The 23,684-nt window shown below is 52.6% G+C and overlaps 6 protein-coding genes and 1 non-coding gene across 7 annotated transcripts; 4 read left to right on the plus strand and 3 right to left on the minus strand.

Moving 5' to 3' along the window:
- Positions 1-275: 275 nt before the first annotated feature.
- On the plus strand, positions 276-2,820 carry SMAC4_02806 (uncharacterized protein). The gene is made up of 2 exons (XM_003348261.2): positions 276-1,439; positions 1,499-2,820. The coding sequence occupies exons 1-2, from the start codon at positions 861-863 to the stop codon at positions 2,171-2,173; spliced, it is 1,254 nt and encodes a 417-aa protein (XP_003348309.2). The 5' UTR covers positions 276-860; the 3' UTR covers positions 2,174-2,820.
- Positions 2,821-3,942: 1,122 nt separating this feature from the next.
- On the plus strand, positions 3,943-5,511 carry SMAC4_02807 (uncharacterized protein). The gene is made up of 4 exons (XM_003348262.2): positions 3,943-4,119; positions 4,238-4,455; positions 4,687-4,828; positions 4,906-5,511. The coding sequence occupies exons 1-4, from the start codon at positions 4,000-4,002 to the stop codon at positions 5,281-5,283; spliced, it is 858 nt and encodes a 285-aa protein (XP_003348310.1). The 5' UTR covers positions 3,943-3,999; the 3' UTR covers positions 5,284-5,511.
- Positions 5,512-6,039: 528 nt separating this feature from the next.
- SMAC4_13076 lies at positions 6,040-6,132 on the minus strand. Its single transcript has 2 exons — positions 6,096-6,132; positions 6,040-6,074 (listed from the first exon to the last, which is right to left on the minus strand). It is a non-coding gene; the product is annotated as a tRNA-Asp (tRNA).
- Positions 6,133-6,840: 708 nt separating this feature from the next.
- SMAC4_02808 (uncharacterized protein) lies at positions 6,841-8,187 on the minus strand. The gene has a single exon (XM_003348263.2). The coding sequence runs from the start codon at positions 7,850-7,852 to the stop codon at positions 7,139-7,141; it is 714 nt and encodes a 237-aa protein (XP_003348311.1). The 5' UTR covers positions 7,853-8,187; the 3' UTR covers positions 6,841-7,138.
- A 318-nt stretch (positions 8,188-8,505) lies between these two features.
- On the plus strand, positions 8,506-10,269 carry SMAC4_02809 (uncharacterized protein; the record flags this gene model as incomplete). The annotated part of the gene is made up of 1 exon (XM_003348264.1): positions 8,506-10,269. The coding sequence occupies one exon, from the start codon at positions 8,506-8,508 to the stop codon at positions 10,267-10,269; it is 1,764 nt and encodes a 587-aa protein (XP_003348312.1).
- Positions 10,270-11,505: 1,236 nt separating this feature from the next.
- On the plus strand, positions 11,506-15,038 carry SMAC4_02810 (uncharacterized protein). Its single transcript, XM_003348265.2, has 6 exons — positions 11,506-12,728; positions 12,781-13,012; positions 13,069-13,323; positions 13,387-13,470; positions 13,532-13,672; positions 13,728-15,038. The coding sequence occupies exons 1-6, from the start codon at positions 11,821-11,823 to the stop codon at positions 14,700-14,702; spliced, it is 2,595 nt and encodes an 864-aa protein (XP_003348313.1). The 5' UTR covers positions 11,506-11,820; the 3' UTR covers positions 14,703-15,038.
- A 3,832-nt stretch (positions 15,039-18,870) lies between these two features.
- On the minus strand, positions 18,871-21,141 carry SMAC4_02811 (uncharacterized protein). The gene is made up of 2 exons (XM_003348266.2): positions 20,814-21,141; positions 18,871-20,558 (listed from the first exon to the last, which is right to left on the minus strand). The coding sequence occupies exons 1-2, from the start codon at positions 21,064-21,066 to the stop codon at positions 19,486-19,488; spliced, it is 1,326 nt and encodes a 441-aa protein (XP_003348314.1). The 5' UTR covers positions 21,067-21,141; the 3' UTR covers positions 18,871-19,485.
- Positions 21,142-23,684: the final 2,543 nt, after the last annotated feature.

Genomic DNA, 23,684 nt, shown 5'->3' on the forward strand with positions numbered 1-23,684 from the left:
TCCAAGAGTGGCTGTGGCAGTAGAGCATGATGGCAAAGACTTGGCAGGTATCCATACTTCCTGTAGCCGGCGTCAGACAGAGGTCCAGATCCAAAGGCACAACCTTGGACGACATTGTCTTGCAGGCGGATTTGACACCTTGACAAGACACCAAGAAAGACGCTGTCCAATCAGCATCGAGGATTCCACCTCGTGCCTACTGGAAAGGAGCTGGGCACGCGACTCCTTTGGGACTTCAAAGTGCACTTCGGAGATGGAAACACTAGTGTTCCATGCTCTCTAGATGCACTGCACGTTACGATTGTCGATTTCCTACGTTCGTCTCCCCGCCCTCTACTGAAGCATCAAGCCCTTGGATGATCCCTTTGATTCAGATCTTACATCAGAACCAGCAAGCACAATGTCCATATATTGTCCTTTGATGGCGTACCCCGATTCTGAATCCCGTGCTGGGACATCTGTACCTCTCGACAACACTTGATCGAACCTATCGTATAACCGTTGAATTCTGCTCTGCTCATTCTTCAGCTACCAGTGCAAGGCGACACCCGAAAGATCGTCTTATCGTCTTCTCTTGGCCAGACGCAACTACAAGCACAAGTGATAGCCACTAATTGGAGGATTCCCGCCATCCTTCAAGCCGAATCTTGTGCAGCACCTACAACGTCAGTTGTACCTGACAGTTACCTATTTCGTCTGAACATCAGGCTGTTCTGAGCTTCCCCGGTTCGACTTTGGTGTGGTTCTGAAGCTCAGTATTTTGGGGCTCCCAACCCTCCATACATACCTACCACCAAATTCGCCTCTACCTATCCCCCAGCTGGTTTAGGCCGTTACGATAGTACGAAAAGCCGATCACGATGCCTCAGAGGTCGTTGCCTACACCAGTATCATCCACGGATATGAAAGCCCAGGAATATCCATTCCTAGCCTCCCTTCAGATGTCGTTCGAACTACCACCACCTGCCATTATACCATCCAACATTTCATGCACACCTCCACAAACGCCAGAAAAAGGATATCCAATGCAACCAAGCGAGACAGTCAAGTCACGAAGGCGTGCAGCAACCGTAGCAGGTTCATCAAAGAGCGATTTTGCTCTTCCTCCTCCTCCTACGAGGTCACGCAGAATCATCCAGATGAAGCCTCGCGAAGTTGCTGCCGCCCAGCCACCTGCTCCAAATTCAAAAGACTCGACCGTTAACAAACCGGGCTCAGATACGGTGTCTGCCTCGACAAATGCAGCGTCGGCCACGCCAACGGCGACAACAAGCGGCGCTAAGAAGAAGCAAAGTGCGGCAGGAAGAAAAGTTGCAAGGAAGACAGCACACAGCTTGATTGAAAGAAGAAGGAGATCCAAGATGAACGAAGAGTTTGCTCTCCTCAAAAGCATGATACCGGCATGTACCGGCGAGATGCACAAGCTGGCTATCCTCCAGGTTAGTATCATATTCTCAAGAACATCTACTGGGGATTTGAAGCTTACGAATGACCTCAGGCCTCGATAGAATACATCAAATATTTAGAAGATTGTGTCGCTAGGCTCCAGGCCCGTCATCAATCGGTTCCATCAGAGCCAGGAAATGCGACGAAGAGTCTCCCAACGCCCTCCGTCCGTGAACCTTTCCAGTCGGAGTCTGCCTTTTCCTTTTCAGTGAGACCAGAAGTCCCTCCAGATGAGGATGTCGAGATGTCGGACTCGTCAGGGGTTCCCTCACCAGCCTCCTCACCTGCCCTTGCCGCGACCACCTCTTCCCACCAGCCATCCGCGTCTCCGGGAATACCACCCCAGCAGCAGTTAAGAGATCGACATGATTCCATCTCATTAGCTGTAGCATCGGTAGATCATCAAAGACACTACAGCTTCAGTGGTTCATCTGTCACTGCCTCGCCCGCTGGCTTTGGCGCTGGGGGGCATTTGTACGGCGGCAATGGCAACACGCACGATACACGAACCGCCCCAGGTCCAGCTTTGACTAGCCCTTACCTGGTATCACGAAACGACCTCGACCATGAGGCGACGGCTGCTCTTCTCATGTTGAACCAACACACCCAACATGATAGGCGGGCGTCGACGACGAACACCGAGGGCCCCGCTAGGGCCGCAGCCGCAGCGACCGGGACCGTGCGGACGGGGCGGGGAATGAGTGTCAAAGACCTGTTGAGTGCATGAGGGATCCAGAAGGGGATCCAGAAGGGGATCATTCGATAGCACTTCCACGTCCGTCCGATAGGATCATTTACCCTTGGCGTCTGTTGGCTTAGACTCGGGGCTCGGCTTGGCCATTTTAGCGATTTACCGTGCATGCATGTTGGCTCCATAACCGCTGGTACCGGAATAGCAACCGAGCGATCCCAGGGCCGAAATATGCAGGGTCTCACGGTCCGTCAGGGGTTAGGATGCCCATAGGAAGTGTGAAGGAAGACGGATTGTTGGGGCTTTGGAAGCCTTCGGAGAACTCCGGCACCGTCTTCTATGATAAACAGTTTCAAATCACAGCAGCGCCCCATATATCGAGTCGTGAGGAGACCGGGATGCGTATGTTGTTCTAGGCTGAGGATACACAAATGAATAATGCCTCAGACTTTGGTCGTCGCAGAATGATTCGAGATGGTTGAGGAAGTAATACAGACTCGCCTATGCTAGAGTTCGCTTTCGGAACTGGCAAAGCAACGGCCATCCGGGGAAGCATGGCAATTGGTAGACGAAAGACAGATTTTTCTGCATGTATGATGATGGATTTCCAAACGCCAAAAGCAGGATCCCAAATGAAAACTTACCATTGATGATGATCATGGTGCCAGTGGAAGAGTAGTGAATGGTTAGATGTTTCATCTGTGACACAGTTTGCGTACCATTGGCTGTGTTGCGCTTTGACCTCCAGGGGCGAATAACGACAACACCGAGCGCCCGGATGACACTCGAGAACACCGAAGGTTTGAGACGGCACACAACCGTTCATTCATCCAGGAATGGCTTCATGAGGCCTACCTTGCTGCCGGACGCGTTGTCTGATCCTCTGGGCGAACAAGTCACGTACGTGGTCGTGGGAGAGCCGGGGTTTCATCCTCGCCAGTCGTACGAGAAACCAACGGTTCGCCTCCCGCTTCAAGCTTCACCCACGGACCCCAATGCCCCTGTATCGCCCTATGATCCCCAAATTCTCCAGGTCAGGGGCACGTGATACCCCTCATATCGAACAAGAACATACCGAAATGGCCGTTGGCTATAGCCGGACAAGGCCGGGGGTGACACTCAGCAGGATGGACAAGACCGAGTCGATATCCCGGAGTCCCGAGTCCCGGGGAATCCCAAGAGGGAGCCACCAACTCTGTCCGCCTCCCGAACCAATTTTCCTATATATGCTGTCCTCTGCTCGCCCAATGTAGCCTTTCATGTCTCACACCAGTCAACAACAACAATCTCCACCAAACCCTCTTCCAACAGCTTCTTATTCACGGCCTCGTATCGGCGTGGATTATCTTCATCAAAGGCAACCGCCACTTACTCTTCACAACACTCTCCCGCGAGCTAGCCAGTGGCGGTCTCGGCAACAGGATTCATCTGTTCCACGAAGAAGACCTTCACTACCGTTCAATTTTCCGGTTAACTCTCAGTCAGAGTCAGCCAACAACCGTCGCAACCTCCTTCAACTCAACCTAGTCAGTCTTGACAACCATTCCTCCCACAAACAGTGCGTAAGACCGCCTCCTTACTACCCTCCACTCCCGGTATCGCCGCGGCAGTTCACCAAACTCTCACTACCACCACTTGTTGTACCCTCCCGTCCATATCCCCGGACCGTCTTCAGCTCGAGCAAGCCTCAGCCGCTTCGTCTCGTTCAGGAGTCTCTCAACTCGCGCAAGCGAAAACCACCTGTCTTTTTCGCCCAGCATACACGGACTCAGGTTCAGTCCGTGACTTACATTACTATTCACCAGGACTCTTCTTCTTCTCCAACCTCATCTTCCTATTCGCCAACCGCGACAACCTTCAAGATGGCCAACACCAACCCTACCATGCCTAAGGTCTCTAACCTCCCCCCTGTCCCCGCCGGAGCCCGCTCAGGTTTCTTGTCCCCAACTAAGGAAGAAATGCTCGCTGACCTTCGTCGCCAGGTAAATACTTGAACCTCCCTCGCGTCCCTGTTTCGTTTTTTTGTTTTTCGAATCAGTAGCAGCAGTAGTAAGATATCATCGGATCAAAGAAAAAATGTCTGACATGGGAAAACCACAGCTCGACGACACCAACTCCGACGGCTCCTCCGTTGACTCCCGCGGCCGTCGTCGCCGCAGAAACAAGGGCGCCCTCCAGAAGCAGGGTGGTCTCACCGGCCCTCAGATCCTTCCCCGCCTGGCCGACACCAAGCCCGTCCGTCTCCAGCTTGGCTTGAACCTCGATGTCGAGGTCGAGCTGAAGGCTAGACTGCAGGGTGATGTCTCGCTTACTCTTCTGTAAGTCTTTTTTTTTCTCCATCCGACTGCCTTGCCTATCTTTCTCCCCTACCGCGCCACGAATGGGTGGGCTAATGATCCCATCTTTCTTCTTTTGCAGTCAATAAATTCTTTCCATTCCCCTGATCCTCCCTTCCTCCCTTTTTCTTGGCTCATGGCCATTCAATCCATTCTCTTCAGCCATACATAAGAAGTCGTCCAACAAAAAGTAAACCGAAAAAAAAAATTTAGAGTCGAAAAGAAACAACAGCCACGACCGCAGTCATCCACCCAACTCCACCTCAACTCATTTACCCGCTCCGTCACCGTCAACGAAATATTCCACCTCCGGCTCGGCACGCTCCGCCTACGTCAACGCTGGCTCGACCAAGAGGTCAGCTCCAGTCTGACGGTCGCCGTTGCGCTATTGATCGGCTTTGTTGGGTTCCTGTGTGGGGTGTTGGTTTCTAGCTTGGGGTCATGGTCATGGTCATGGTCATGGCTATGGCTGTGGGCGCAGATGATTTGGGACGTGGTGGTCATCAACAACACCATTTTGATCTCTACGATGGTTCCGGCATGGACTACGACGATGATGACAACGTCAATAATGGAAATGGCATCGGCCATGGTGGCATCGACTACGACAACTTCTTGGTCTTACTTCCATACCCTACTTCAGCAGGGCTTGACATCTTCGACATCGCTCGAACGGGTCGGCATCAACATCATTGGAGTGGGGCTCATGGGATGAGTCTTCTGGGTCTTCTGAGTCTGATCTGGCTTGGCCTGGGCAAAGGAAAGGGGAAGGGGAAACTAAGAAAGGGAACGAAAGGGTTTATAAAATGATAGGAAAAATTGGGAGATATGGGAATTGGGAACAAGAAGAAGCACGGGATGGAGAAGGAAACCAAGGAGAATAGCACTTGGCTTTTCTTTTCCTCCATCTCATGTTCTTCTTCTTGGCTTTTCCTTTTCTTATGGGAATCACGGGCTTTTTTACGGGAATGGGAATGGGAATAATAGAGTGTTCGGTACCGTAGGGAACAGGATAGAATAAAACACACTTTCATTTTCTTCATTACCATCCATTATCAGAGAGACACGTATGTATATCTGATAACTTGTGGTTCACTCTTGATCAGATCCTAAATTGCAGATGCTGATATTTGTTTACTCCCCTTTCTCCGTGCACGAGGCGCGGTGAAGGCCATGGTGACTTTTTAGACGGACAAGGGAACATACTTGTCGGTTTCATCCACCCCAACTGCCTGCCTATGTTGGTTGAGTTGAGTTGAACGAGAGAGATTGTCTTGATTGACTTTCTACATCGGACTAGCGTAGCTCACTGACTCGTTCGTTGTTTCACATTCGGGACATGGTCTGTTTTGAGTTGGAAACGTAGCACGAACATCTTGGAATGTCTCGTGGTTGAAATGGCTCGCACAACCATGTATGTGATTGATGGTTTTGGTGCTTGCGAGATAAAAATGAGAAAAGGAATTAAAAGGGAGGAAAGGAGATCGAACGACAGTTGCCGAAGAAAGGAGGCGAGGATGAAGAAAAAAGAAGAGGAAAAAAGAAGAGGAAAAAAGAATTTTTGGTCTCTCCCGCCGGGAATTGAACCCGGGTCTCGAGCGAATCGAACTGATGTTCAAGCTTGACAAGCTCACATACTGACCACTATACTACGGAAGATGTACAACTGTTAATCAGCTGTCGTAGTTGGTTGTTGAGAAACAGTTGCAGACCTAGAGCTTATATACAGTAAAAACCTTTGCAGTTGCAACCCCCCCACCCTTTTTGCAAACACCATACAAAGTGACCTAGTTAGTGCAACTGTTGTCGCTGCCCGGATTCTCACTTCTGCATGTAGCTGAGGCACCAGTAGTTGCAAAATGGCTAGTTATTGCAAAGATTTTGACCCTTCCCCATACTGCCGGAATTGAGTTGCAAAAGCAGGGGTTTTTACTGTAATGGGGCGACCATTCCACCAGCACAAGTATCTTCTGAAGTGCAGCAGCGTATTGTAGACTTACCCTATACTACTGGTGCATTTTCAACGACAATGGGTGACGACTGCCAAAAATTTCTAGGTAATCCACCAAGTTTGGTGGACCGATTGGATGATATGCAAGTGGTGTGAAGGTCTCACAACTACCAGGTGCAGCAGCAGATCTGCAATCCCCGTGGGAGGCGTGTCTGATACTCAGCCTCAGGTGTCCTATGGACACATGACGGCGAAATTATGAAAAATATGGAGATGCGGCCATGGGAGATGCTCGAGGTGCTGATGGACGTCACGGAGTAACACCGTGATTCCAAAAGGGAATCAGTGGGAAAGAACTACAGACGAGCCCGGAAGACTTCATGATGAGTTCCGAGTTCAGGCCAACGACAAGAACCGATCCTGTAGGCAAGATTGTTGATCCATCACCGCTCTAGATATGGCTGTGTAAAGATTCGCCCATTTGAACGAGTTGAAAAGATCCGACAATATTTTTCTCGCCCAGCCCTTCTTCTCCTGTAGCATCTGTCTAAATCGAGTTTTATAACCTCGAAGTGTCCTGGTATCCGAACGACTAAGAAATGCACCAGAACGCCCCTCTATACGCCAGCCGGCCCCGTGGAACAAGCGACAATCTTCCCTTCAGGTTGTTCAAGACCCACCCTCTTCCGGTCCATTATTCTCATCGCTTGCCTCTCACAGGTGCATACCACCTTCCTCCTCGTCACCTTCCCCTCCCAAGTCCCGTAGTTGCTCCTCTATCCTCCTCCTAAGTTCCTCATCACTTAGCGAACCACCAGCGCCAGCGCCAGTGGCGGCACCAACACCTTGTTGCTCTTGCTGTCTACTCGATCCAGCAACATCGTCCATGACAATCTCTCCATTTCTAATCACTCCAGTCTGGAACGTCCCATCCATCCAAGCGGGGTGCTGTGTTGTTGTTGTTGTCGTCGAAGTTCCATTTGTCATCGGTTGCTGCTGCTGCTCCTCCTCGTTGTCCGAGTCTTCACCAGTCTCCACCGGTCCGCGAGCCCTATTCCTCGCCGCAGCAGCCTCGACCTCCTCCTTGCTTTCGAATTCGGTCCAGCTGAGTCCCCTGCGCTCGACCTCGTTCTTGACCAGCTGGACGCGCTCCTCCATACGGACTATGACTTGCTCGTTCTCGCGGATGGCTTCGACGCAGTCCGGGTCGGGTTGGTTTTGCGCTGACTCGCCGGTGCTGCTGCTGGAGCCAAGAGGGGCCTCGATGCCTTCCGCAAAGGGGCGCAGCTGCTCGTTGGAGTACTTGAGGTGGGCGATGGAGTTGTAGATTTCGAGGACCTTGAGGTGCAGGGCCGAGACGGGGAGGTCCTCCAGAGCTGCGGCGAAAGCCTGGGGGGTTATGGGGAGGGATTCGGTGGAGGTTGACATTTTGGGGCGTAATGGTGATAATCGAGGTGAGATATCGATACGGTTGTTGTGGTTCCGTTGCGATTATCGTCAAGGTAGGTAGAGTAGGCAGGTATAGTCGGCTGTACTGATGCTACCTGTTTATAGCAGCAAGTGGAAGTATGTACCTTTGCAGGTTTATTGTGGTGGGGATCTTGAAGATCACGACGTCAAGGTCCGGTGAAAATGTAGGGCAAATCCTGTGTTGCTTATTTTTTCGTATTTCAAAGATTGCCTTGGTGAATGATGAACAGAAGGCTGCGCTTTGGTTGTGTTTAGTTGTCTTGGTTTCTTATGGATTTCGAGGTCTTGACCTGACGTCGCAGCTCGATTGCCTGGACGGGAGCTTGTTCTGGAAGCTTGTAAGGCGGGGGTCCTTTCGTCCCGCAAAGGTGCCTGAAGGACAGGGGCAGAGCATCTGGAGACGGCCCCTCTATGGAGCCAATCGGACCTCTTACAACCAATCATATTGTACAAAGCTGCCTGCCGGGCCCGAGAGCTCCGTCATTTTTTTTCCCTGGCCAATTTTCCAGTTGCTCCCCAGATGGGCCGGTCCAACAACTCCCGAGTTCGGATTCAACCTTGATGGACAGTTTGCGCGAAACGGCGCGATACAGGGCGCCCATTCCGTGACCATGAACTGCTCCCTGGGCGTCAATGCCTTTCGGCCAGGCGTCCAGGTCGCCGCTCACCATTTTTCAAAAGCATGTAGCCGACTGCTCGTCGCCGCCGCCGCCCCCACCACCACGCGATGCTTCTCTTCCACGACATTGATCCCATCCACGGCCCAGAACCAATGGCACGCCAACCGGGGCCGCGTCCTCGCTTCTTCGACATCACTCCTCGTCCCCTCTTTGGTTCCGCGCATCGCCGTACGCACCCTCAAGTTTGCCGCCCACAACAGAATCATCACTCACTATGTCGACCTACCCCCGAACTACAAGGACGAGGAGGGCTTGCCCTTCCGCGCAAACGACTTGGCAGCTGGCGAGGTTCTTCGATTATTCGGGCCCGGGATGGCCACTCATGCGGCGAACAAGCTGCTGAGGATTCTTCACGGTCGCCGCGTCGCTGGAACCCTTGACGACCCCGTGCTCCAAGTCAACACTGCCGCCTACACTTCTAGAGACAAGAGAACCGCCCTGGACTACCTCCGTAAGAACATCTATGTCGACGAGGTCGTGAACGCCGGATTACGCGCCGAGGACGAGCTGGCAGCCCTTGAGAAACAACAAGAAGAAGACGCCCAGGCCCAGGCCGAGGAGGGCGACATCACCAAGGCAATCGGGTACAAGTCACGGTTCAAGATGTACCAGGACGATACCGAGGGCGTCGACGAATCTGAGAAGAAGAAACCCGCGCCCCCGTCGGTTTACGGCAAGAGCGCTTTCGATGCCATCCGCGCCCGCAACGAGGCTATCTGGAAGGAGAAGCTCAAGAAGCAGGAAGAGGAACGCAAGAAGCTCGAGGAAGAATACAAGAACGGCAAGGCCGGCCCTCTCGCCAAAGCGGAAGACGCCCCGAAGCGTGAAGTCAGCGCCAAGAGAAAGGAATGGGAGCAGTGGGCCATGTCCGACCTCAAGGAGCCTCCCAAGATGCCCGCGTGGAAGCGTCTGCTGCCCTCGACCGTCTTTGTCGCTCTCCTCGTTGCCGGTTTCCTCACCTACTCCCATCTCTACGTCGCCCCCAGCCGCGAGAACAGGTTATGGCCCGATTGTCCTCCAGCAGCCGCCACCGTCGCCGCCCTCATCGGCGCTAATGTTATGATTTGGTTCCTCTGGAAGATTCCCGTCATGTGGAAGCCTTTGCTCCAGTGGTTTTTGATTTCCCCCGCGACACCCAAGCCCTTCAGTATGCTTGGCGCCGTGTTCTCTCACCAGGTTGTCTGGGGCCATCTCATTGTCAACATGCCCATGCTCTGGTTCTTTGGCACCCGGCTTCACGATGAGGTTGGCCGGGCCGACTTCCTTACTACCTATGTCTTGTCCGGATCGGTTGGCTTCCTGACCAGTCTGTTCTGGCTCGTCCTGAAGGGTAACTTCCATATGACTACCCTCGGCGCATCCGGCGCCATATACGGTATCTCGGCAGCCTACTTTTGGATGCATCGCTTCGAGGGCTTCAAGATCTTTGGCCTGCCTCCTGATCCATATACTGGTGTTCAGGGACTGGCTTTCATTGGATTGTTTGGAGGTTTGAACATCTGGGGTTTGTTCAGCAGGAACCATACCATGGATGTCGTATCCCATCTGGGCGGCATGATTGTTGGTATTCTTGCCGGTCATCTGATGGAGCAGAAGAAGAAGGCGAGGCTTGAAGGAGCGGGCAACACGCAGCTGCACCTGAAGGACCAGAAAACCGGGTCCGGTGTTCTGGACACCATGCTTGAGAAGAAGTGAAATGATGTATAAATATCAAGATTTTGTATAACAAATGGTGTATTGTTGTTTACTCGAGTGCCATTTTGGGCCGCCGTTCAGAGCAACAACCCCTATCCCACGAACAGAGGTCGGTCTCGCGATCACCTTCTTGATCCATTCCAGCTGAAAACTAGTGCGGTTGCCGAGACCCGCCAATCCCGACGAACAGGGACCGGCTCCCGTCCGAACAGGGGGTTCCAAAGCGCGGCGGCCCATTGGACGATTTTGCTCTCCCCACATGCAAGATGATGACAGGCCACAGCACAAAAGACGTTGGAGAATTGTTGGAGACTTGGAGTTGGCGCCGGGCCAGTCAATGCCCGTGTCTCTGGAGATTTGCGCTGACGCAAGCAAACCGAGGGACCACCGCAGTCTTCTTTCATGTGGAAGCGAAGTTTTCCTCTCGAGGTTTGACAAAAAGGAAAAGGGCCCCGAGTGAAGATCGGAGAGAGACCCCAAAGATCGATATTGACTGTTGGCGACCAAGCGAGGCCTCCAACACCAACACCGTCCCTCAAAAGCTCCCTAGGAATGTTCCCTCATCAACATGAGGAAGCCATTCTGCTAGCGAGCCGCAGTCTCCAGCCAACAACCCGATACATACGCAAACGTCGAATGGGTGAGCAAGGACGATGATGGGTTTGTATTTCTTCATCTTGGCCCGTTTTCACATGGATGACCGGTCTTCTTCTATTTCACCGCAATTTACCTCCACGATGCCCAGAACTGAATGAGAGACAGACTAATTGGGTCATCGGTACCCAAGCCGGCATCTTTCATGCCGTGCCCAGGTTTTAACGTCGTTGTACTTTGTGTGTATGGGCTTGTGTACCTACAACACATTATCTCCAACTTGTACTTGTATACTCGAGTCGTACCAGAGTCAAGTTTTCGGCATATCCTTTCTTCTTCTGCCTTCTTTTCTCCTCCTCCCTTGAAATTTCTCCCTTGAAATGAACCGGCCTGAATAAAATCAAGACAAGGAACTGAAGTCTTGGCCCTGAAACAAGCAAGGTGTACCTACTCCCTTCCAGAATCGGCAGTTTGCTAGACAAAGCTTGGTACAGCTGAGTAGTATCTGGGACACCGTCGCCGAGCAAAAGAGTGTGCCGCCCGAGTCGAACGAGTTGTGCACGACCCCTGTTCCCATGGCATCAATTTCGTTTAGATTGACCGTCCCCTCCTTCGGTCTTTGATTTTCCAAACCGCTTTTTTTTCCTTCCCTTTTACTTTTTATTTTTCCTCTCTTTTACTTTTCCAACCACCCAACTGGCCATCTTAGTCCCCTGTCGGCCAAAGACCAGCTTCAAGACCCCCGCCGGCTCCTCGACCTACGAATCTGGCGAGCTGAACCCTTGCGATCCCTTACCGAATCCGTTGCTGGTACCTCGGACTTGGAGCTGGGCCTTCCTTGTTTTATGAATTGGGGACCCCAGGTCGCGAAATCCTATACATACTTTAAACGATTTGACCACCTGCTCACATTTGCAACCGACAACGTCGCGATAATCGCCTGCCTATCCGTTTGATATGGACCCTCACGAAGCGCAGGGCAATGCGCCCCGCGATGAAAACCGCAATCCTCACGCCTCCGGCTCCCAATGGCGTCATCAAGAGTCGCGAGCCTTCGCCAAGTACGAGGCCGAGAGAGCCCAGCCCCAGCAACCCTCCCGCCATCACCATCACCACTCCATAGCTCGTGAAGCGGACGCGCGCGAAGGCAATGTGAACGACCTGGCCGATTTCCTCAACAAGTCGCGTATCTCGCCCGAGGAAGCTGGCACTCGCCCTCCAAGCGACCCAAAGTTCAAGCCCGTGGTTCTAGGCGCTACAGAAGCCAGGGAGGTTCTCAATGGCGAAAAGAGCATGGCCGACGCATTGGCTCCGGAGAGGGTCCCGAACGACAAGGAGATTGCGGTAGGACCTTTGATCAACTATCGCCGCATGGAGGGAAGTCACTGGGTTGGCAGTGTCCTGGTTGTGACCCGCGGGGGTGGCAGAGAACAGACGTTCAGGCCGAGCTTGTTCTTGAGAAAGGCCGCCATGGTCGGTGTGAGCAACGTTCATGCCAATGGTCATGCGAATGGTAATGGCGCTGCTGCCAATGGTCACAGCAGCAACGAACCCAAAGTCAGTGAAAGCCAGGCAATCTGTCTTTATTCAGATTGGCGCAACACTTTCTGGAGGTTTGATGTGCACTTGGAGATGGAACCTTATGAGACCAAGTGGGAGTATTGGCTGTCAGATTACCTGGTCTTTGCCAGCAAGACCAAGCCAAAAGTGAATTCGTTCTTCGTGCCGGCCATCACAGAATCGATGAGGATCATGTTCCACTCCTGCAATGGATTCAGTGTCGGTACGGATGAGGAGGACTGGAGCGGCCCGTGTTTGTGGAACGACGTTATGAGACGTCATCAAGAGGCGCCGTTCCATGTGATGTAAGAGGTTGTGGATTCTCTCGAGCCGTGTTGAATGCTAACAGCGCTACAGGATCGGTGGCGGCGACCAGATCTATAACGACGGCATTCGAGTTTCTGGACCTCTTCGCAGGTGGACTAGCATCAGCAACCCCAAGAAACGGAGGCACTATCCATTCCCCGAGAGCCTCCGGGCCGAGTGTGACGATTACTACTTGAACAACTATATCCGGTGGTATGGGACAGAGCCATTTGCAGCTGCGAACGGCCAGATTCCTCAACTAAACATCTGGGATGATCATGATGTATGTGCCCTTGGCACCATCTTTAACAAGGCTTGGGTCACGCTGACATGACACAGATTATTGATGGATTTGGGTCTTATGTGGACGACTTTATGAGATGCGATGTTTTCCGCGGAATAGGCGGCATTGCTCACAAGTACTATATGCTTTTCCAGCATCATCTCCCTCCTCCGGCCTCGACATATACCTCGGACACAATGCCCAAGACAGAGAAAGAAGCGGGTCAAGGTATTGACCCCAATCAGATGATTGCGGCTTATGTTCACCCGGCCATGACGGAATCTAACTACATTGTTGGACCCTCTCCCGGTGTAAGTACTTTCTTTTCTCTGGTGCTAGGCCAGCAACCGGATTAGATACTGACATTTACGTAGCCCTACGTTTCGGAACATTCACACAATATGTTTACACAGCTGGGTGCCAGGATAGCGTTCTTGGGTATCGACGCTCGAACAGAGGTGGGCGAACCATTGAGGAGACGCAAGGGAGTCACTTTTTGCGAGGGCTAACAGTTTATAGCGCACGAGACATCAAGTCAACTACACTGAGACATATGAGGCTATCTTCTCCCGCTTGAGGCAGGAGCTTAGCCATGCCATACAAATCGAGAAGCCATACAAGCACTTGATTCTCCTTTTGGGTATTCCCATCGCATATCCTGTAAGTGGCATCTAACTCGTACACCAAAAGGGCCGAGACACTAACATACAAACAGCGCTTGACATGGCTCGAGAATATCTTTGCCAGTCCCTTGATGGGCCCATTAAAGCTGTTGAATAAACGCGTGGGCTTCGGTGGCAGCTTCTTCAACTCCTTTGACGGAAGTGTTGATCTGCTAGACGATCTTGACGATCACTATACAGCCAGAACCCACAAGCGCGAGCGCAACGGTCTGATCCTCAAGTTGCAACAGATCGCCGCCGAGTTCTCGGTGCGCGTTACCATCCTAGGCGGCGACGTCCACCTGGCAGCGCTAGGAAGATTCTACTCGAACCCCAAGCTCAACATCCCGCTAGAAGAGGACTACCGCTACATCGTCAACGTCGTCTCCTCCGCTATCGTGAACAAACCACCCCCGGCGGCCGTCGCCAACCTGCTGGCACGTCGAAACAGGATCCATCACCTCGACCACGACACCGACGAGACGCTCCTCAAGATGTTCGACAAAGACCCCGGCGACAGCGTCAAAACCGCTAAGCACAACAAGGTCACCATGCCTAGCCGCAACTTTGCTGTCATCACCGAAAACTCCCCCAACAACGGCGCCCATGGCCATGGCCACGACCAAAACGGCAACGGTAACGGTAACGGCTTCCACGCTTCTTCTTCTCCGCCCCCAAATTCCACCCCTGGCGGCACCTTCCCCGGCCACAAGGATGGCCGCTACGCGCTCGGCAAAGGCGAAGTCAACGCGGGCACCAAGCACAAAGCCGCCGACCCGGCCGAGCACGGCACAGGAAGCGACGGTAGTCTGGACGTATGCATTCGCATTGAGATCGATCAGCATAACCCCGAGGGACGCACGGAAGGGTACGGATTGACGATCCCGGCGCTGAGCTACAAGGGTCCGAGACCGCCGACGATTGCGCCGCCCCCGGGCAGCGCGGGGAGTAGTGGGAGCCATGGCTCGGGTGGTACGGGGAGGTCGGACGTGCCGGAGGTGCCGGAGATTCCGGCGGGGGTGAGGTGAGGTGAGAAGGTCAGGTGGCACACGTAAGGCGTGAGAGGGACGTGAAGAGGATGGATGAACATAAATTGCATTCATTCGTTTCACCCATCCACCTTCCTAGGAACAGTCCAAACCGGCCGTCGCGCGCCTCAAATCCCCCCCATGTTTGAGATCCTTTCTTACGTTTTGCTTAAATACCCCATTCTGCTACAGTTATAATACCCATACATCGATGTAACCATTATTTTGACGTTGCAGTACGCTCGTACACTCTAGCATGAAGAAGAAGGTCAGTGACACACTGTTAACGATTACTGACAGGCTCGCTCGGGGGCTGCTCTGCAAATATTAAAAAAATCCGTTGAAAAACACTAAAAATTCCAGTACTCTTTTCACTTCCTACTATAGAATGCTGTTACCGTTCTTATAAGGTAGGCTTTGAAAACAAACCTAAAGTGGATCCACGTACGAATAGAGTTTTCTCCACGTGCGGATAGAGCTTCCCTTTTTATAATGTCTTGATTTTGCCGAAGCGACCTCTGTCTTTTCCTCCTTTTCTTTTACTTCAAGACACATATACTCAAAAAAAAAAAAAAAAAAAAAAGAAAGGACTCACTCGTCAAGCCTTACACCAACTCGACCGCTGAATGGTGTGTTAGTGCTGACGGACGTGTGCCGCTTTCCAGAACATATTTCATTTAGGTATCTATTGCGTATTTTCTTCTCGTTCCGGGCCAGTCTTCTCCGCTATAATTAGACTGCCATCGTGTCAGAAACAGTGCAATATAGATATCTCTTCTCTCGTTTTTTCTGCATTCTTCGCAATGCAAATATGACATAACATAACATCGGTCCAAAATGAAAAATGAGGTGCGTTCCAAGTTTCCATTCAACCATACATACACATCAGCACGAAATCCGTGGTATCACTCGCAGCTGCTAAGGAATTATGGCAAAGTATCTCTAGTGAATGGGATTCCGCCGCATACACTACAGACAATGACGCGCTGTGCTCGGCCTGCCAATGTTTGGTCGACCAACACGCGGCGGCGTGTGATGATGGCTCCGTCAAAATTACCCATGAGCGTGTGGTGGCCGGTGAGGAAGGAACGTCACAAACGGTGACGGACCCCGCAACCGGCGAACTACGTACGGGAACGTGCCGAGAGAACACCGAATACTGGACCAGATCAGTCTTCACGGAGCTAGAGGTAACCGATGACACCGATGACCGGGATCGTTTGAAGGTGAGCATATTTGACAGCACTTGCCCTGTCTGTCAGAACTTTCTCAGATGCGGCCGTCGAGGAACGCTCGACGGAGTACTCAAAGAAAACCCGACCCTGAAGCGCGTCACTGTTGTTAGACGATTCCGGCTGTCACCCCCGGGCCTGCCAAAGCATTGCGAGGCCTATTTCCAGGTGCAGTATGATAAAGGGGATACATATGGACCCCGGCGTCTGCTGATGAGCAAGTTCACGCTCATAACCGAGAAACGTAGGTAGTAACTACACCAACCCATATGAGATTTAACGTTCGCAAAAACCTACTAATCATGTACCATGTGCAGACCCTGATGCCGACATATCGCCCACGGGTAAAGGCCGGAACCGAACGTATAAAGTTGAAGCGGAGAGACTACGGCATGTAGACGAAGCCGTCGGAAATCCCGGCCCCTTCGACTCTAACACCGGTTCCGATCTCAGTTGGCAACTAGCGGCCAAGTGGGCGACTACCTGTGTATCAAGCCATCAGGCATGCAATCCTTCTGCACATAACTCTTCCTCCATCCCACCACCACTTCCCACGAGAGTGATCGGCGTGGGGTCTGGCATTGGCGATGATGCTCTTGTTCATCCACCTCGGCTCCTTGTGGTAACTGTAGATACCCCACGGGAGCCTTACGCAACGCTGAGCCACTGCTGGTCTTCTCATCCGCCATTTAAGCTTCTCAAGGACAATCTTCTGGAGCTAACGAAGGAAATTTTTCTGGCAGCGTTGCCCCGGGTTTTCCAAGACGCATTGGAAGCGACTAGGCGCCTTGGCCTCCGATACATTTGGATCGACTCAATCTGCATCATCCAAGACTCTGAGGAGGATTGGCGTCGCGAGTCTGCCAACATGAACGCAGTCTACACGAACTCGTACTGTAACATTGCTGCGGCAGACGCAAAGGAAGAGACACAGGGCTGTTTCTTCGATCGCGATCCCTCAGCCGTCCGTCCTCTCCGCCTTCATGTCGACTGGGAGCAGCTTTCCGGCAACTACTACGCCGCAAGCAATACTCAGCGGTTTCCCAAGACCGTTACCCTTGCCCCGCTGTACAAGCGGGCCTGGGTCTACCAAGAGCGGATGCTTTCTCCTCGCATCATACATTGTTGCTCGAACCAGCTGTATTGGGAGTGCCACGAACTTCGGGCCTCCGAGAGTTTTCCCCTGGGGTTGCCCCATGCTTTGGACCACGACGATACCCTTTGTGATTGCCAACTGCGGCTGGTATAAGGGAACTGGCTGGTACAGAAATACATTGCCGGACAACACACTCAAACAAGGTGGTGGCGAGCTACTACCACGGGTAGACGCACATGATGTTCCCGGGGGAGCAGACAAAGATAGCAGTACTGTCGACGCCCTTGTCATTTGGAATCGCGCGCTGAAGGAATACTCGAGACTCGAACTGTCCTTTCCCGCCCGTGACAGACTGGTGGCCATATCCGGCGTGACAGAGAACTTAGCCAACCACATGATTGACTCTCAGTACATTGCCGGTCTCTGGCAAAGCGATTTTGTCCGACAATTGCTTTGGAGAAGAGTAAGTAGTGGCACGGTTGTTGACCTCACGGAGCTCAGCGGTCCCCCCAGCTGGTCTTGGGCTTCCATTTCCGGAGCCGTCGAGCCCGAGTTTCCTTCGAGTCATGATGACAAGGAGAAGAAACAGGTCCTCATTGAGGTTCTAGAAGCCAAGGCCAAGCTTGTCGACGAAAGCTGCCCGTTTGGAGCGGTGAAGGGCAGATCGTTGTGTATCCGGGCTCACCTTCTCGATAGCGATACGATGGAGGTCGGCGAAGACCCGTCGACAGGGACCGGATGGACGGCCATCTGGTTTGGACTCCTGATGACGGCTTCTTGAAATCCGGGACCGCTGTTAGTTATAACCTGGATCTGATCACGGAGCGGGATATCCCTTTGGGCAGAGGACTTTGGTTTTATCTCCCTGTCATCTATGACTCGGAACGACCGTCCGCCGTGGGCTTGATTCTGGAGCGGCTGGATGATAGTGGAAAAAAAGAAGATGTCTTCAAACGGGTCGGGCGGTTTCAGGTACCAGAGGAGTTCTGTGCGTACGATGACCCAGACTTGATGCCAGATTTCCAGGGATTGTTCACCAAAGCAAGTGGAAGGGATGATGACGGGCCGTTCCCGGAATGGGGTAGGAGGCGGACAATTACCATTGTGTAATAGAGGTCTGGGTTTTATTGGCGTTGCTATCGGGATATCACAGCCGTTAACGAGAGACACATGTGACGACGAACTTCTCTGGCGAGAGGCTGAGAAAAGTGGAAGACGGGGAAAGATGCTGGTGAAGGTTGATTTGGGGTGTGTGAGTCGGAAGCTGAAGTCGGGTGCCCAAGCCGGGACAGATCAGGGTTCAGAGTCGGGAGGCGGTGGCTCTCCTGTGTTCGTGGGAAATTGATGGTAACGAAGGAAGTTGCATACTGGTTACGTGAGGTGGGCGAGGTCGGACGGATAGGAGACAAATTGGGTAGAGGGAGGAAGGAAGGAGGGAGGGACGCATCCCGTCGCCACCAAAGAGCTTAAAAGAGGCAACCGCAACCTTCAATTGTCGCAGAAACGAAAGTTACGAACAAGAAGGAGCTGGTGAGAATTAAGGAGTCACAACCAGGGAGACAATAGTAAAAAAGGAACACCCTGGGCCTACAATAAACTTGTTTACTGCACCCGTTCTCATCCTTACTTTTAAGAGTACATCAGCGATTGCTTCAGGTAAGGTAACTTCAAAAGATGTCACAGTATTTCAGGCACCGGTCAATGGAATCCAATTGTTGTCAATTGCTGTCTTGGCTGCTTGGCTGCCTGCCTGTCTGGGTACAGAAAGCTGTCTCCAGTCAGGCAGGCTTCTCAGCCACAGTTCAATCTCAACACCTTCCGAGTCCCTGCTTCCTTCCCTTATCTTTCCTTCCCTTTCCCTCAACCCCTGAAACGCCTGACACCGACCGACATGACATGTTGGTTTGTTGATCAACCAAAATAGATGATTCCAATTCCATGGAGTCGGAACCTCTGTCTGTCTAAAAAGAAAACCACAACAACCGCAACAGCAACCACAAAGAGCGACACCCTTTTTTCTTCCCATGCAAAGTATCTTGAATGAACAACAAAGATAGGTAGGTAGGTAAGTAGGTAGGTGAATAGACACGTACGCGTGCCAATCATGCTATGGTAATGCTCTCTGTGTACACGGATGGGACTCGCAAAGAAAAGAAAACAAAGGCACGAAAGAGCAGTAAGAGAAAAACAAACGATAATGGCATGGCTATGCTAGACTTTAAAAAACTTGACTTGACTTGAAAGCGCCCCGGGTTTATGAAGGCGAGTGAGCCCGTGTGCGTTAGGATAACCGTACAACGGAGAGGAAATACACACATGAAACGCAAGGCTTTTGGTTCTGGATGACAACAGGAACGATGATAGCAGCGACAACGGGAGAATTGCTCGTCCATCCGTAGCTGTCCCACCTGACACACACACTCTCTAACATACATATAGACCGCCTGAGGCCCGATTACGCATGCAGAGCAAGGCCGCTGTCAATGGAGCCAATCATGCGCTCCTTCTGGTTCATCCTATTAGAGGAAGAAGACATGGAGCTCGATGAGTTAGTCGCATCCTGCAGGACAAGCTTGGTGCTGGATCTGCTGGTGGGCCTGGCCTTCGGAGACGAAGACAAAGTCTTATCCTCAGCGGCGAGACGACCATCGTCGGCGCTCTTGATGGTGGGGAGCTTGGGCCTCTGGGCGGCGTGGGGAGGGAAGTGGGTGCTGCTTAGTGACTCCAGGCTCCTGGAGATGTAGGCGTCCTCCTCCTCGTTTTCGTCGCTGTCGGGCATGACGTTGCGGTTGCTGCGTCTCCGGGTGGTCCGCCTCTTTGGCACTTTGATGCTCGAGTTATCCTCGTCGGATCCGTCAGAGCCCGTCGAGAGGTCCTGGCTTCTGGTGGTGAGGCGGCTGCTGGTTCTCCGTGCCATGGAACCGTTGGTGGCTCTCTTAGATATGGCCCGGGACATGGTAGAGGCAACCGAATACAACTCGGGGTCCAAATATCCGTCTCCATTGGCAGTTCGCTGCTGAATCTTAGCCTCGAGAGCCTTGTCACCGACAATTCTCCCCAGCGATGGCCGTCCTTCCATCGACATGCTGCTGCCCATCGTCCTCCTGGATTGAACGCTCATCAGGCTGGCGCTCCTGGTCACGGGGACCTTGCCCTCCATTACCTTGGCGGAAGGCGGGGGCTGCAACATCCAGGCACGCGCGTTCTTGTGCGACGGCTTGCTGCTGACAACCGGGGGATGGTAGTCGTTGACGGGTGGGTTCTTGGTGGAAAAGTAAAAGTTGTATCTATCCTCCTCCGTCACCTGCTTCTCGAGCCCCAGCTTGGATTCAACATAGCGACCAGCGCTCGATCCAGCCTGCTTGATGGCGTCCATAAGCTTATAACTTGTCCTGATGGACTCGTCATCGTAGCCCCAGAGTTCCTCGTCCTCGCGCTGATACCGCTTCATGTTCCAGTCGGTGCCGACCGTGGTCGCAGAAGCCGTCTTGCTCAGTACGGCACTAACAGCATCGTCATGATGCTGTTCTGGAGCCACAGAAGTAGGGGATGGCCCCCTTGTATCTGGTCTAACAGTTTCCGTCTCCGCGTCTGTTGCTAGGTCTGCTACTACTTCTGCGAGTGGAGGGTGGACAAAACCAACAGGCTTAGTGCTGGTTTCCTCTGTTGTCGGTGTTATTGGCGTCGCTGTCGTCGGCCGCGCCATGCTAATTGCATGTGTACTCCCAGTTGCTATGCTCACTCCATCTCGACTTTCACACATCAAGCCCCTCTGACTCTGACTCTTGCTGGCATCGTTCGGTTTGTTCTTCTTGGGTAGACATGGTCCCATGCGAATCTCCTCGGCCCAGTAAGGGTTCGTATTATAGGGGTCCGGATGGCGATATAGGTGCGGCTGCTCGGCGATGATCCGTGCCTTTTCCTTCCTCTCCTTCTTTGCCTTCTTGTGTGTCCGGTGTTCATGACGAAGTTGGAGACATGGGGTGCAGGCGAGATAGTAGAACAAGGCCGACTGGATGGCGACGCAGATAGACATCCTCAGCTAGCACTATGGCCAGTGCTGGCCGTTCTCTCCCAACCTTGACACTCCCTCTTTGTCGGTCCTCCTTTTGCTGCTTATAGATATTTTTTTTTTACCGGATCGATATACCGAGACCATATATCCCAAACGTGGGAGGTTTCGGCAAGGTGTCCCTGGTTCGTGGGAGCGGGGTCGTCGTCGTCACGGTTGATGGGGTCCGGAGGAGCCGTTGGAGACTATAGCAGAGATCGCGATGGGGTTTCCAATTGTGTGTATTTCATAAAGTCCGCAAAGCTACACTAGTGAGTAAGCCGCTCTCGGGATGTGGATTAATCGTAATGATGAGATATCGTGACGAGCGTGATGGTAGTTAATGTGGACAAGTTGCTCTTCGGGGGGCAACTGTTGACGGCGGTATAGGGGGTAGTATTGAAGGGCCAGAACAAGACTGGTAGCGGAGGATCCGGGGATGCAAGGCGCGTGGGTGAAAACGGAAGCTGGCTTTCGTCTACCAGTGAGCTGGAGTTGCGAGTGGTTGCGGTGTACCGGCAATGCGATGGCTTGGTGGTGGGTGGTGGCCTGTCTTGCGCTTCCCAAGTCCCAACAACCCTAGCCGGCTCGCTTCTTCCGCAGGGCCCTACTGGCAAGCAGGTAGGTTAGGTAAGGAGGAACCCAATGTTTGTAGAAGGTCAGATGTGCGTCGTGTGCCCTGCTCAGTCGTCGTTGGCAATGGATGGCGCAGGATGCTGTGGATGTTGATGGATCCACGTCTGCCAAATCACAGCGGGAGGAGGTGAAGAGTTGCGTTGTTGTCGCACCCGGGCATTGGCAGGGGGGACCGTCAAGGTTCTGCTGCCCGGCGTACTCACGTTAACGTACAAGTGGTTGGTGAAGACTGTTGCGCGGATACAGAAAAACCCGAGTGTACATGCAAATGTATACGCTGTTAGTTGTCCAGGTAGCGAGGCAGAGAGAGCTGCACAAGATTGATTGCTTGATTGCCAATTGCCCAGACCTTGGAGCACAAAAGGGGGCGAAATGCAGATGGCTAGGTAGAGCGAACTAGGCCGGTCGCTTATAAAAACAGAAATGGAAGAATAAGTGGAAAGAGAATCGCGGGAGCCAAGATCGGAACTCGCAGCCAACGTTAGGTAGATGCAAGTGGAGGAAATGTGGAAGTAATGACGGGACCTCTTTACTTTCCAGTCCGTTCGGTAACAATCATACAAGAGAATGCGCGGTAAGATTGGAAACGAAACGGGAGGGAGAAGGGAATGGAGTCAATGAACCATGGAGATGGGATCTGATGAGGCGGGTGGGCAAAAGAATGGGGGGGCCAGTTACACCATCGACGACAGTCAGGGACTTTGTTCCCAATCCCAATTTGCGACCAAAAGCTGATGGAACGAGGCGGGCTTGGATGAAACCCGTTTCCCTGTCCAACCATGAGTGGGAACCCAGGGGCTTGGCGAACAAACCAGGGGTGTATGAGAATGATTGTGTGGCAGGAGGGAGCGCGCACCGGAGGTCGGGGAGCACTGCAGCCAGCCAGCCAGCCAAAAGGGAAAGGAAGAAGTTGAACGAAGGGACCACCACGGACGCACCAGGGGGGGTGAGTGTGGACGGCTGGACGGCTGGACGGATCCACAGGCGCCCCAAGCCGAACCCCGTCAAAAGTTGCGTCCAGCCAATTGGAACCATTAAGATTCCATACCCCACAATCCGCGACGAGGCCAGGCACCGTGGCACCGCCAAGACAACGCTTGGCCGTGCACAGCCTGGCGCTGCCGAGGAAACATGCATCGAAGTGTTCCACGCAATTTGGGTGGGTGATCTTTCTTGTGCAGCGAGCGAGTGGGAACGACATGACCGGCACGCCTCTTCGCTTTGCCGGGTTCCTTTTTGTATTTGGTCAATAAAAGGCAATCTCCAATCTCTTAATCTCGGGGGCATCTCACTCACCATGGAACCCAGATCTAACGGCACGTGTAGTGTAGGTATTCTCCGAGTCTTCAGTTGTTAGTGTCCATAAAGGGGGCCCTGAAATGACTGATGCCGCCGACTGACTGGGAGCGTGGGTTCGTTGAAAAACCCAAAGACAACGTCATTATCGACGGGGGGCGATTTCATTGTACATACATACACGAATACGTTCGGCGTAATCTTGTCAGGCATATGCTCCTTCGTTGATTCATTGTCTTCAATTGTCCCAATTGATTGATTGCAAAGTGTCACAATTTCACATGCCGTATGATAGATACTATGGAAAAGCTATCGAAGGATTCAGTTCTACTGTACCTAGTCATGACTGGCTGATCCCAGTCCATGATATGTACGAAATTAGCAAAGCGAGCGAAGCCAACAGCGGATATATTTACAAAGGGTCAGAGACCCCCATGCCACCAATTCTCGCCTGCTGAGATTTTGACGGTCTCGGTTGTTGGCTTGTTGGTGTTCCTTCTTGTTGGATGTCGATGCGTTTTGAACCAGGGCTACACTACACGTACGTGCCGAGCTTCAATTACCAAACATATCCCGCCATCATAGGAGGGGTTCTTGATGCTTGAAGAGCGGCAGCGTTGGAGAGCGGTACATTCATCAAGGTTTTGGCCGAATGGCTCGTTGGCTCGGTT

The sequence above is a fragment of the Sordaria macrospora genome, chromosome 1 (assembly GCF_033870435.1).
Source record: "Sordaria macrospora chromosome 1, complete sequence".
Lineage (NCBI taxonomy): Eukaryota > Fungi > Ascomycota > Sordariomycetes > Sordariales > Sordariaceae > Sordaria > Sordaria macrospora.

Excerpts from the sequence above, each read along its gene's own strand:
- SMAC4_02808 (XM_003348263.2), bottom strand. The coding sequence starts at position 7,852 with ATGTCAACCTCCACCGAATCCCTCCCCATAACCCCCCAGGCTTTCGCC.
- SMAC4_02811 (XM_003348266.2), bottom strand. The coding sequence starts at position 21,066 with ATGTCTATCTGCGTCGCCATCCAGTCGGCCTTGTTCTACTATCTCGCC. Across the intron at positions 20,559-20,813 it reads ACCGAACGATGCCAGCAAGA|AACAGCATCATGACGATGCT; the intron begins GTCAGAGTCAGA and ends CTGTGGCTCCAG.
- SMAC4_02810 (XM_003348265.2), top strand. The coding sequence starts at position 11,821 with ATGGACCCTCACGAAGCGCAGGGCAATGCGCCCCGCGATGAAAACCGC. Across the intron at positions 13,324-13,386 it reads TTGTTGGACCCTCTCCCGGT|CCCTACGTTTCGGAACATTC; the intron begins GTAAGTACTTTC and ends ACATTTACGTAG. Across the intron at positions 13,673-13,727 it reads GTATTCCCATCGCATATCCT|CGCTTGACATGGCTCGAGAA; the intron begins GTAAGTGGCATC and ends ACATACAAACAG.
- SMAC4_02807 (XM_003348262.2), top strand. The coding sequence starts at position 4,000 with ATGGCCAACACCAACCCTACCATGCCTAAGGTCTCTAACCTCCCCCCT. Across the intron at positions 4,456-4,686 it reads GATGTCTCGCTTACTCTTCT|AGTCGAAAAGAAACAACAGC; the intron begins GTAAGTCTTTTT and ends AAAAAAATTTAG. Across the intron at positions 4,829-4,905 it reads AACGCTGGCTCGACCAAGAG|CTTGGGGTCATGGTCATGGT; the intron begins GTCAGCTCCAGT and ends GTTGGTTTCTAG.
- SMAC4_02806 (XM_003348261.2), top strand. The coding sequence starts at position 861 with ATGCCTCAGAGGTCGTTGCCTACACCAGTATCATCCACGGATATGAAA. Across the intron at positions 1,440-1,498 it reads ACAAGCTGGCTATCCTCCAG|GCCTCGATAGAATACATCAA; the intron begins GTTAGTATCATA and ends GAATGACCTCAG.